General features: G+C 46.2%; 1 protein-coding gene and 2 pseudogenes across 2 annotated transcripts in view; 1 reads left to right on the top strand and 2 right to left on the bottom strand.

Moving 5' to 3' along the window:
* Positions 1-150: 150 nt before the first annotated feature.
* Positions 151-1,195, bottom strand: LOC128932097 (large ribosomal subunit protein eL38 pseudogene; annotated as a pseudogene). The gene has a single exon (XR_013535556.1). The product of XR_013535556.1 is annotated as a large ribosomal subunit protein eL38 pseudogene (transcript).
* A 2,029-nt stretch (positions 1,196-3,224) lies between these two features.
* The window catches only part of FXR2 (FMR1 autosomal homolog 2), a 28,040-nt gene continuing 18,509 nt past the window's right edge, over positions 3,225-12,755 (top strand). Inside the window, exons 1-2 of the mRNA XM_002747956.6 lie at positions 3,225-3,670; positions 12,525-12,577. Coding sequence (XP_002748002.2) covers positions 3,590-3,670; positions 12,525-12,577 — 134 coding nt within the window. The 5' untranslated portion in view covers positions 3,225-3,589. The remainder of the gene's footprint in view (positions 3,671-12,524; positions 12,578-12,755) is intronic.
* On the bottom strand, positions 6,787-6,880 carry LOC118154416 (small nucleolar RNA U13; annotated as a pseudogene).

The raw sequence follows: 12,755 nt of genomic DNA, 5'->3' as shown, positions 1-12,755 counted from the left end.
ATGAGCCACCTCGCCCAGTTAATTTTTTTATTTTTGGTAGAGACGGAGTTTCACCATGTTGCCCAGGTTGCTCCTGAACTCCTGATCTCAAGTGATCTCCCTGCTTCAGCCTCCCAAAGTGCTCGGATTACAGGCATGAGCCACCGCAGCTGGCCTTGGAAAATTTTATTGAATAATTATTACTATTGATTTTGGATGATTTTCTCCTTTCCAAATAGTTATTTTTGTTATCTCTGGAATTCTGGTTATTCAGATGTTGTATCCCATGGGCTAATCCTTTAATTTTCTTATATTTTATTTTCCTTTCTTCTATGACCTTTATTTATTTAGAGATGGAGTCTCACTCTGTCTCGCAGGCTGGAGGGCAGTGCACGATCTCAGCTCACAGCAACTTCTATCTCCTGGTCCAAGCAATTCTCCTGCCTTAGCCTTCAGAAAAGCTGGGACTATAGGAGCCACCACACCTGGCTAATTTTTGTATTTTTAGTAGAGATGGGATTTCATGTTGGCTAGGCTGGTCATGAACCTGACCTCTAGTGATCCTCTCACCTCTGCCTCTCAAAGTGCTGGGATTATAGATGTGAGCCATCTCGCCCAGCCTTATCTCCTTTATTTTTTGCTGTATTTTCTGGGAATTTTTTCCCCCTTTGCAAGTGATCCTCTTACCTAAGCCTCAGAGTCTCACTCTGTCACCCTGGAGTGCAGTGGCATGATCATGGTTCAGTGCAGCCTTGATATCCTGGACTCAAGGGATCCTCCCACCTCAGCCTCCAGAGTATCGAGGACTACAGGTGCCTACCACCATATCTGGCTAATTAAATTTTTTTTTTGATTTTTAGTATTTTAATACAGTTCAAATCAGTGTGTCTGGTTCATTTCAGTTCCTTCACTGCCAAACCAGGGGGCAGGGACTGCTTCAGTTTCCCTGCCGTCTCTTTGTCAGTAATGACCAGGGTGTGAAAGTATCTGCTGCATCAGACTTTAAACTTCACATTGTCCTTATTTTTCTTGATCTTTACAGATTCAGCATTCCTTCCTCGGGCTGTGAGCAGAAAGTACTTGATTTTCTCAATTTTCCGAGGCATAGAGACGAGGTGCCCTGGGAGTGGGCATAGACCAGGACAGTGAGCAGCAACTGGGGAAGAGGATGAAAAAGGAAATTTTTGTATTTAATGGTGGGGACAAACAAACTTGGAAGTCTCTGACTTCGCAGAGCTTATAGTGTGATGGCAGAATAAAGACACTGGACAAATTATTAATATTTATAATAATTCTTAACATTGCAACCATGGCCAGGCATGGTGGCTCATGCCTGTAATCCCAACACTTTGGGAAACCAAGGAGGATGGATCACCTGAGGTCACCTGAGGTCAGGAGTTCGAGACCAGCCTGGTGAAAATCTATCTCTACTAGGCCGGACGTGATGGCTCACGCCTGTAATCCCAGCACTTTGGGAGGCCGAGGCAGGTGAATCACGAGGTCAAGAGATCGAGACCATCCTGGTCAACATGGTGAAACCCCGTCTCTACTAAAAATGCAAAAAATTAGCTGTGCATGGTGGCGCGTGCCTGTAATCCCAGCTACTCAGGAGGCTAGGCAGGAGAATTGCCTGAACCCAGGAGGCGGAGGTTGCGGTGAGCCGAGATCACAACATTGCACTCCAGCCTGGGTAACAAGGGCGAAACTCCGTCTCAAAAAAAAAGAAAAAGAAAAAGAAAATCTATCTCTACTAAAAATACAAAAATTAGATGGGAGTGGTGGCAGGTGCCTATAGTCCCAGCTACTTGTGAGGTTGAGGCAGGAGAGTCCCTTGAACTCAGGAGACAGATGCTGCAGTGAGCTGAGTTCGAACCACTGCACTCCAGCCTGGTCTGTTGAGCAAGACTAAAAAAAAAAAAATTACAAAATATTATTGCAAATATGATGAGTGCTATGAAGGAGTACAGGATGCTTTGGCAGTGGAAGGTGAGGACCTAACCTATGTGAGTATCCTGGAAGGCTAAATAAATTCTGTTTAAGTTAGGACTTGAAAGATGAATTTGTTGAAAACAAAGACATTCTACCTGAATGTCCCACAGGCCCCTCAGACTCAAAGGGCAAAACAAACTTAGTAAATTCATCACCTTATTTTCTAAACCTTTATCTCCTGTGTTATCTCTTCTATGTTTGGCATTACTATTTACTCTAACCCAAGTCAGAAATCTGGGAGTTGTCCTATGTTCCATCCACTTCTTCACTGGCTCCTGACCCCACCCACACCACACTCCATCACCAATTCACGTCCATTCTGTTTCTAACAGGCTTAAATTCTTTTTTTTTTTTTTTGAGACGGAGTTTCGCTCTTGTTACCCAGACTGGAGTGCAATGGCACGATCTCGGCTCACCGCAACCTCCGCCTCCTGGGTTCAAGCAATTCTCCTGCCTCAGCCTCTGGAGTAGCTGGGACTACAGGCACGTGCCACCGTGCCCAGCCAATTTTTGTATTTTTAGTAGACGCGGGGTTTCACCAACTTGGCCAGGCTGGTCTCGAATTCCTGACCTCAGGTGATCCGCCCGCCTCGGCCTCCCAAAGTGCTGGGATTACAGGCGTGAGTCACCACGCCTGGCTAAAACTTTCACTGTATCACAATTTCTTCAAGGAAGAGCCGTGACTCTTAAATCTACTATAGCACAGTTAAGATTCCTAAAAGATTGTTGATGCATACGCGAAGACGGTAAAGCTCAGCGCGTGCGCCGGGCACCTTTTTTCCTTGCGGCGACTCCTTTCTTTTTTTTTTTTTCGGAGCGTGCGCACCAACATAGACAAAGGTGGGGAAAGTGACCAAGCAGTCGTTCAGGCGCATGCCCATCCCTAACTCTTCCGAGCCTGGTGTGGCTGGCGGCGGTGGAGTGGGTGTGGCCTGAGCACTGTGTGACTATGTGGCCGACGCCCAATAGGACTGAGCGAGCTCGACCCCCCCTCCCTCCCCTTGATTGGTTGATTCTCAGTGTTGTGGGGCGGGGAAAGGAAGAGACCAGGCGGTGGAGTGGTGGGGCGGTGAAGAAAGAAAGCTAATCTTGTTCTGCGCAAGCTCCAGGAAGCGACCAGGAGGGGGCGTGAGAGAGTGAAAAGGACTGTGGAAGCCCCGATGCGCTGGCGAGCGCTAGCTGGGGCTCTAACCTTGACGCCTGCGCCGTGGCCCTCGGGGCCCCGCGCGCAGCGGGCGGGTGCCCGGTGCGCCTGCGCAGTAGGCGGCGGTGGCAGGGGGAGGTGGAGGCTTTGGAGCGGCAGCGGCAGCAGCGGGTCCCGAGACTGAGGCAGCAGCGGGGGCGGCGGCGGGCGGAAGCTGAAGTGACGAAGGCAGCGGCGGCGGCGGCCGTTTCCCTCACGGTGGCGGAGACCAAGGCGGCGGCGGCGGACGGGGAGCGGCCCGGCCCCGGCCCCCTGCTCGTTGGCTGTGGCAGGGCCGCCGTGGGGCCGGCCCGGCTCCCGCCCCCCGCGGCTCCCCCTCCAGCTCCTCCTCCGGGGAGACGCCGGGGGCCTGGTCCGGCCCGCACTCAGACTGCTGCTGCAGCCGCCGCCGGGGGAGTCGGAGGCGGTGGCGGCGCCATGGGCGGCCTCGCCTCTGGGGGGGATGTGGAGCCGGGACTGCCCGTCGAGGTGCGCGGCTCCAACGGGGCCTTCTACAAGGTGAGACGGCGCGCCGACTGGGGACACCGGTCCTTAGCCTCCTACCCCGGCCGGAGCAGAGACGTGTGGGGCGGGATCGAGCTTTCGGAGCTGAGTCCTGACCCTTAGAATCTTAGACCCTTGCTCCCACCCGCAGCCCTTCCTGGGATACCGCTTGGAGTGAACCCTCTTCCTTTTATTTTTGACCCCTCAAATGCACCTGCTTCTATCCCAATCTCAGGGAGAATGAACTTCAGGCCATGACTGTCCCCGGCTTGGCGCTCTCGGCCCCCCAGGAGAGACCCTTTTACCCAGCTGCTAATGGACTGTTCCCGTTGTCTGTTGGAAGACATACCTTAGACCTTAATCACATCTTCCTCATGGTCCAAGCACATGGAGAATTGTCTTTCTTCTTCCACACGATTCCCTTGGGAAGGCCCTCTGTCCCATATCAGATCCTTTCATCTTCCTCAAAGAGGCATCTGCCTACTGGCTCTGGAACACTCACCCACTTTCATATTATATTCCGGTTCCTAAGCCAAGGAGAAATGGTCAGAATCCATTTACGACGTTTGGCATCTTTGACCTCAGGAATCCTGGGTTGGATCAGTTAAGTTGCCTCCCAGCCAGCTATAAGGTGTCATCTTTTCACAAGTCTCTCACCCCACCCCGCCTTGATCTCAAGGCCCACTGGTCTACCATTCTACCCAGGGATGGATTTGAGGTCTCACTTAGACCTCAGATGCTTTCAGGTCATTCATATAGTTTCTTTATCTTGAGGCATATAAGCTTCAGATTCATAATCTCTCAAAGGAAGTTCATGAGGTTCCCTTCTGTTTTTCTTAATATTTCCACTTCTCGAAGACTTTTGGCCAACTATTCTAGTTCGGGAATCTGACAGCCCTTTTTGGAAGAAGGGATCGTCTTTCAAAGACCCTTTCTTATTTCACCTCTCCCTTTGCTCAGGATTTGATTCCTTAGAACTCCTTATAATACCACCTTCTTTATCTGCTCGGAATCCATTTTCTAGGACATTTTTTCCCATTTAGATTAAGCCAGAGAGAGCCCTTTCTTGCCTCCCAAGAGTTTTTCTTTGTGTGACTGTTGCTATTCTGAACCTCTTTTGGATTTGATGCCTGGAATTGTACCAGAGACTTTCCTGATTTCTGTCTCATTCTCTGGGGAGCTGGAGAAGAGATACCTTCCCATGGCATCACTTGTTAAGAGTGGATCCCTCTTCCCCCTTTCCTTCAGTTCCTCTCAGGCCCTTTTCCCCCACAGTTGTCCTCTCTAGTTTCTCATGCCCTTGGAAATATCTTTCTCTGATTCCTTCCCTAAGTCATATTTTTCTATAACTGCAGAGGGTCTTGTAATTTCCTTTGGGTGGTTTCTGCATCTACTTTCAATTGCTGAGTTCATTGTAGTCATTTTTTACTTTCTCTGCATGCTTATCTGTTTTTGCCTTACTTCCCTCATCAGATTTTCTTACGTGTGGTGACTGTGGGTATCCATGTCTGACTTACCTTCTCAATTCAAGTTTCTGGCTTTTTCTCCTAATGTTTCTGTATTCCTGTGTAATCCCCAGGAATCACCTTATTCCCTGTCTAAGCTGAAAGAGGCTCCCAGCTGATCTCTTTTGTCATTTTCTGCATACTTGCCTAACTCTTGGGACTTTTTCTTCTAGTCTGACTCCATAGTATTTCTGTTTTCTTTGGCAAAAGTGTCTAATTCCTTTCTGCTTTTGATAGAGCACATTTGTCTCTCATATCCTTTTTCCCAAATTGCATTACCTTTGTTGAAATAGGCTTCCTCAAGTGGCCCTCCCTGCTTCCCTAGGTATCTTTCCCTTCATCTGAATCCTTACCACCCCCTAATTCTGGGTTCCAAGAAAAGTGATTCTTTTTTTTCTTTTTTGAGACGGAGTTTCTCTCTTGTTACCCAGGCTGGAGTGCAATGGCGCGATCTCAGCTCTCCGCAACCTCTGCCTCCTGGGTTCAGGCAATTCTCCTGCCTCAGCCTCCTGAGTAGCTGGATTACAGGCACGCCCACCATGCCCAGCTAATTTTTTGTATCTTTAGTAGAGACGGGGTTTCACCATTTTTGACCAGGATGGTCTTGATCTCTTGACCTCGTGATCCACCCACCTCCACCTCCCAAAGTGCTGGGATTACAGGCTTGAGCCACCGCGCCCAGCCAAGAAAAGTGATTCTTAAATTGAGTCCAAGATCAAAATATGTTTGCTTTGTTCTAGGAAGCTTGGGAACTCTGCACAGCTGGGAAAGATTGGTATCCAGTTCAAATGAACTGTATGAGATTGATGGGAAGGGACATGTTTTCTGTTCCACATATGAGTATCCAGCAGAAAGTCTGAATCTTTTCCCTTTCTCCTGTGCACTGTGGCAGTGATAGACTTGAGTAGATGGGGACCAGGATACTCTGATTCAGAGAGTAGAGTTTGGGGTTGAGCTGAAAGTGAGGTAATGTGGTAATGTGGATCTGGGCAGGTTAGCAGTTTTTGCCCCATTCCTGAGTTAGAAACAACAAATCCCTAAATTCAGGCTAATCTTCAACTCTCAGTACCCTATAGATATTATCCATTCTGACCTTGCTGCTGATTTAATATTCATGACTCAGCAAACTTTGGTATGGGTCAGGGAGTGTTTATACTGCTTCTGGGAAGGTACTTTTCTCCTCTCTCAGAATTGGGCCCTGTTGTCAGTTTTCTCTTCTTCCCTTTTTTTTTTTTGAGACAGGGTCTCCCTCTGTCATCCAGGCTGGAGTACAGTGGCGTGATGTGGTCTCACTCCAGCCTCCGCCTACTGGGTTCAAGCGATTTTTGTGCCTCAGCCTCCAGAGTAGCCCGGATTACAGGTGTGCAGCACCATGCCTGGCTACTTTTTGTATTATCAGTAGAGACGGGGTTTCGCCATGTTGGCCAGGCTGGTTTCTGACTCCTGACCTCAAGTGATCTGCCCACCTTGGCCTCCCAAAGTGCTGGGATTACAGGCGTTGAGCCACCATGCTCTGCTGTCAGTTTTCTTAAAGGATAAAGTGTTAGATCTGGGATCTTAAATTATTTTGTGGCTATCCCAACATTGAGTTTTTCAGAATTTACTCTTTTTTGTTGTTTTTTTTCACGTCAGACAGGCATCCATAACAAGGTTTGAGGGAGGCATACCTCACACATGAGCTTGAAACCTCAATTATCATGCTTATGACATACAAAATAATCTAATGTATTTTATTTTTTTATTTTTTTGAGACGGAATTTCGCTCTTGTTACCCAGACTGGAGTGCAATGGCACAATCTTGGCTCACCGCAACCTCCGCCTTCTGGGTTCAAGCAATTCTCCTGCCTCAGCCTCCCGAGTAGCTGGGACTACAGGCGGTCACCACCATGCCCAGCTAATTTTTGTATTTTTAGTAGAGACGGGTTTCACCTTGTTGACCAGGATGGTCTCGATCTCTTGACCTTGTGATCCACCCGCCTCGGCCTCCCAAAGTGCTGGGATTATAGGCATGAGCCACTGCGCCCGGCCGTATTTTATTCTTTAAGTTGTACTCTCCCAAATGAAGTATTCATTTTCCCGGGTGTAATCATCTTACTCCAAACCTCACCTGGATATCCTGATTCCCAGTCCTTTCTTAATCAACATGGCATCCTCAGCTTCAGTATTTGGTTTTTACTCAGACTGTTCCTACTCTTCTCCTAGAACTCACTCCTTTGCTTTGGGAGCCCAGAACTAGAAGACAGTGTAAAGATGGGGACTAATTTTACATCTTTTAATTTGAGGAAACCAAAGTACCCAGGAACCTGGGGCTCTCTCTTCCTCTGCTGACTTGGTGCCAGGCTCCAGAAGCCAAAGCCAGGTAATGCTGTGGCCACTGAATCAAGTCATCCTCTGGATCTACGTGGCTTTCTAACATGTACCACCTACCTGTTCTTGCCTTTTGCTTATTTTCACAGTGAGCATAGACTGCGCAGAACTTGGGGCTCACTTTCCGCTGCTGATAGCCTTGGAGAAAAAAATAGTATGGGATGAATGGGTGGAATTTAGGAGCAGAGACAGGATTGGAATATGAAGTTGGGGACAGAGCTAGTATTGGAGACTAGTTAAAAGAAAAAGACCCTGGAAGCATAAGGGCTGAGTGATATTTGGTTGAATTGCTAGAGTGATGTGAGAGATTATTCCATTCTGAGCTTTGCATTTCTGCCTTGGAAGTCATGGTAGCTGGAAAAACTAGGGTAATATTGCTACTTACCCGGGGCCATCCCCTCATGGTCCAGGAGAATTGGCTTACAGCCACAGGCATAGCCTTTGTGAATGTCTCTGGGAGTAGGAATCTCTTTACTAAAGCAGTAGGTTAGTGGTTCTCATCTCTCGTTTCCACTGCCTTCTGTCAGGTTAACTTCTGCCTTGGTAAACTACTTCTAAGACTTGGAGATAGACATTTTGGGTAGAATTGGATAAAGTCAGCTGAAGAGGCTAGTCGGAATAGTTCTAGAAATCCAGACAACCCTTATAAAGGGGAAAAGAAGAGGGAAGGGATAAAATATTAGTGGTTGTGGGAGGAGGGAGGACACTTGAGCCAGAAGCTAAGGGAAGAATCCAAAAGGGAAGAGGGACCCTGGCAAATAGAGGTAAAAGTGCCTCAGAAGATTTGAAAGGAGAACAGTAGGAGTGGGTATTATATTTGAATGAATATGTTCATAACTCAGGTTTATTTTTATTTATTTTTTAAATTTATTATTTTTTTTATTGCATTTTAGGTTTTGGGGTACATGTGAAGACCATGCAAGATTGTTACATGGCAGCATGATTTGCTGCCTTCCTCCCCTTCACCTGTATCTGGCATTTCTCCCCATGCTATCTCTTCCGAACTACCCACCCCCCAGGTTCATTTTTAGAAAGGAAAAATCTGGATGAAGAATAGGAAAAAAAAAAAAAAAGCATTTCTGGAGAAGAGAATGTCAGAGAAAGAGAAAGCATAGGTAAAAAAGAGGCCAGGAAGTACCAGTACTAATTAAGGCTTTGGGCAGTAGTAAGGCTCTAAGAAAGAGCTAGGCCTCTGTAGTAAGACATGTCCCTAAAGAAGAGAAAGGTGGCTTGTATAAAGAATGAAATGCAGGCTTAGATTTTCCCATTGTGAGGAAATAGCAATCTGGTAAGTGTTTATGATTGATTAACTCTGTGAGGTGGGAGCTATGCATTTGCCAAGGCATTTTTGGTGTTTTTTTTCTCCTAAACAGCCTTTGTCCCTAGCAGCAAAGCTCATGAATAATTCTTGTGTATCAGTCTTTTGAAACCTCTAATTTTTTTATTTTTGTTTTTTATTTGAGTTAGTGTCTTGCTCTGTTGCCTGAGCTGTGTGGAATGCAGTGGTGTGATCACAACTCACTATAGCCTCAACCTCCCAGGCTCAAGTGATCCTCTCATCTCAGCCTCCTATATTGCTGGGACTACAGGCACAAACCATCATAGCCTGCTAATTTTTAAATTTTTTGCAGAGATGAGATCTCCCTGTGTTGTCTAGGGCTCTCTAAGTTTTTTAAAAACATCTTTATTGAGGTGAAATTGATATACAGCAAAGCAGACATACTTAAAGTGTACCATTTGTTAAGTTTTTATATATATATTTAACTGAAACCATTACTACAATCAAAGGAATGAACATTTCTGTCACTTCCCAAAGTCCTCCATCAACCACTAATCTTTCTGTCATTATACATTAAATCACCCTTCCTGATTGATTTTCGCTAGAAGTGAAAAGGCAGTTCAATTCAGCTAAGAAAGGATAGTCTTGTCTTTTTTTTTTTTTTTTTTTTTTTTTTTTTTTTTTTGAGACAGCTTTGCCCTGTTGTCTAGGCTGGAGTGCAGTGGAATGATCTTGACTGTCTGCAGCTTCTGCCTCCTGGCTTCAAGTAATTCTTGTGCCTCAGCCACCCCAAATAGCTGAGGCATATGCCACCATGCCTGGACAATTTCTCTCTCTCTTTTTTTTTTTTTTTGAGATGGAGTTTTGCTGTTGTTACCCAGGCTGGAGTGCAATGGCACGATCTCGGCTCACCGCAGCCTCTGCCTCCTGGGTTCAACCAATTCCCCTGCCTCAGCCTCCCAAGTAGCTGGGACTACAGACACACACCACCATGCTCAGCTAATTTTTGTATTTTTAGTCGAGATGGGGTTTCACCATGTTGACCAGGATGGTCTCGATCTCTTGACCTCGTGATCCACCCACCTCGGCCTCCCAAACTACTGGGATTATAGGCGTGAGCCACCGTGCCAGGCCCTCTCTTTTTTTTTTAAGTAGCTATGGGATTTTGCCATGTTGGCCAGACTGATCTCAAACTCCTGGCCTCAGCTGATCGTCCTGCCTTGGCCTCCCAGTGTTGGGATTATAGGCGTGAACTACGCACCCGGCCAAAAAGGATAGTCTTTTCAACAAAGGGTGCTGAAACAACTGGATATCTATAGGTAAAAAATGGTCTGGGCACAGTGGCTCATGCCTGTAGTTTCAGCATTCTTGGAGGCTAAGGTGGGTGGATTGCTTGAGACCAGGAGTTCAAGACCAACCCTGGGCAACATAGCGGAACCCTGTCTCTGTTTCAAAAAATGTTTAGGCCGGGTGAGGTGGCTCAAGCCTGTAATCCCAAAATGTTGGGAGGCTGAGGCTGGCAGATCATGAGGTCAGGAGATCACTGGGTATGGTGGCTCATGCTTGTAACCCCAGCACTTTGGGAGGCCGAGGTGGATGCATCACAAGGTCAGGAGATTAAGACTGTCTTGGCCAATATGGTGAAATCCCATTTCTACTAATAATACAAAAAAAATTAGCTGGGCATGGTGGCACATACCTATAGTCCCAGCCACTCAGGAGGTCGAGGCAGAATTGCTTGAACCCAGGAGGCGGAGATTGCAGTGAGCCAAGATCGTGCCAGTGCACTACAGCCTGGGCAAAAAATAAATAAATAAAAAAGATAAAAAAAAAAAAAAAAAAAACAACATCAGGAAATCGAGACCATCCTGGCCAACATGGTGAAACCCTGTCTCTACTAAAAATACAAAAAAAAAAAAAAATTAGCTGAGTATGGTGGTACACACCTGTAGTCCCAGCTACTTGGGAAGCCGAGGTAGGAGAATTGCTTGAACCCAGGAGGCGGAGATTGCACTGAGCCAAGATCATGCCACTTCACTACAGCCTGGGCAACAGTGTGCAACTCCGACTCAAAAAAAAATTTTTTTTTAATTTAAAAATATGTAAAAAATTTTAAAAAGAGGCCAGGCGTGGTGTCTCATGCCTATAATCGCAACACTTGGGACGGTTGAGGCAGGTGGATCACCTGAGTTTGGGAGTTCAAGACCAGCCTGACCAACATGGAGAAACCCCATCTCTACTAAAAATACAAAGTTAGCCAGGCATGGTGGTGCATGCCTGTAATACCAGCTACTCAGGAGGCAGGAGAATCGCTTGAACCCAGGAGGCAGAGGTTGCAGTGAGCGGAGGTCGTGCCATTGCACTTCAGCCTGGGCAACAAGAGTTAAACTCTGTCTCAAAAAAATAATGGTAATAAAAATAAAAAATTTAAGAAAGAACCTTGATCAATACCTCACCTTATATGTAAAATTTAATTCAAAATGGATCATAGATGTAAATGTAAATGTAAAATAAAGAACTAAAAGTGTAAGAAGAAGACATAAGAGAAAACGTTTGTGGTTTTGGATTAGGCAAAGATTTCCTTTCCTTTTCTTTTGAGTTCTGCTCTTGTTGCCCAGCCTAGAGTGCAGTGGCACAATCTCGGCTCACTGCAACCTCTGCCTCCAGGTTCAAGCGATTCTCCTGCCTCAGCCTCCCAAGTTGCTGGGATTACTGGCATGCACCACCATGCAGCTAATTTTTGTGTTTAGTAGAAATGGGGTTTCACCACGTTGGCCAGGCTGGTTTTGAACTTACCTCAGGTGATCTGCCTGCCTCAGCCTCCCAAAGATTACTGGGGCCTGGTCAAAGATTTCTTAGATATGAAATCAAAAGCACAGTTGAAAAAAGAATAAATTCATGTTGTATTTTTTCAAAATTAGAAATCCCTAATTCTATGTGAAAAATAGGGAGAAGGTAGAAAAACTGGTAGCGGAGGGTTGACTGCATGGGTTTGGCCTTCTTAGGACATAGACAACAGTAGATGGATCAGCTGTTCAGTCATCCCTGTTCCTCTCTCTCGTCGTTATCTCAAGATTGGGGTCTTCCATAAATTTTATTATCCTTTTTAAATTCTCAGTATCACTCTAGATTCAATTCTAGTATTAAAAATATAGGATTTGTTTAAGTCCTAATTTCTTCTGTAACTGTGTTCTAAATTTTGAACTTCTCTAGTGTTCTGACTATTGTCCTAGGACCCAGGCATCAGGGCAGAGAGTCTGCTCAGATCTTTTGCTGTATTGGGGAGGTAGGCCCTTCTCTTTCTTGACAGATCCTCATGTCCTCTAGGTGTTCCAGGACAGCCTCACACTGTCTCATGGGATATTCTTAGCCTTGCTGAATGTTGTTGGTATTTTAATTGAACTCTGGCAGGCTGCTTAGCACAACAGGAGGCAGGCAGACAGGGAGGCCCCTGTGGGAGCCTGAGTGGATCACTGATTTCCAGGCTGTTCTGATGCAGGTGGTACATACATCTATCCATGACAATATAATTTCCTTTTTCTAGGTGACTGCCCATATTGTTTCCCCAATGCAGCCTTTCAGGCTCTCTCATTACACCACTTGTATCCTTATCTAAAACTCAAGTTTAAGGGTTTGCAGTGTCTCTATTCCCTTGATGGCTAAGGTGGAGGTAAAAGGTCATTTTATATTTTTTACTTTTTCCTAAAATCCATTCTAGGGCTTTGTGAAGGATGTCCATGAAGACTCTGTCACCATCTTCTTTGAAAACAAGTAAGACCTTGGGAATAGAGAATCCAGCATACTAGGTCCTAGAAGGAGAGTGGAGAAGAGGGGGCGGCTGAGTCCTATGAGGCATGTAATAGGTGGGGAGAGCTGAGGGTTTGGGTGGGAAACTTATATGGATCCCAGGAGAGGAAAGGGCTGAGAATTTGGTGAGGGTGGGGGCATT

The sequence above is a fragment of the Callithrix jacchus genome, chromosome 5, assembly GCF_049354715.1.
Source record: "Callithrix jacchus isolate 240 chromosome 5, calJac240_pri, whole genome shotgun sequence".
Lineage (NCBI taxonomy): Eukaryota > Metazoa > Chordata > Mammalia > Primates > Cebidae > Callithrix > Callithrix jacchus.
The sequence above is the reverse complement of the archived record's forward strand: the minus strand, read 5'-3'. Positions and strand labels throughout refer to the sequence as shown.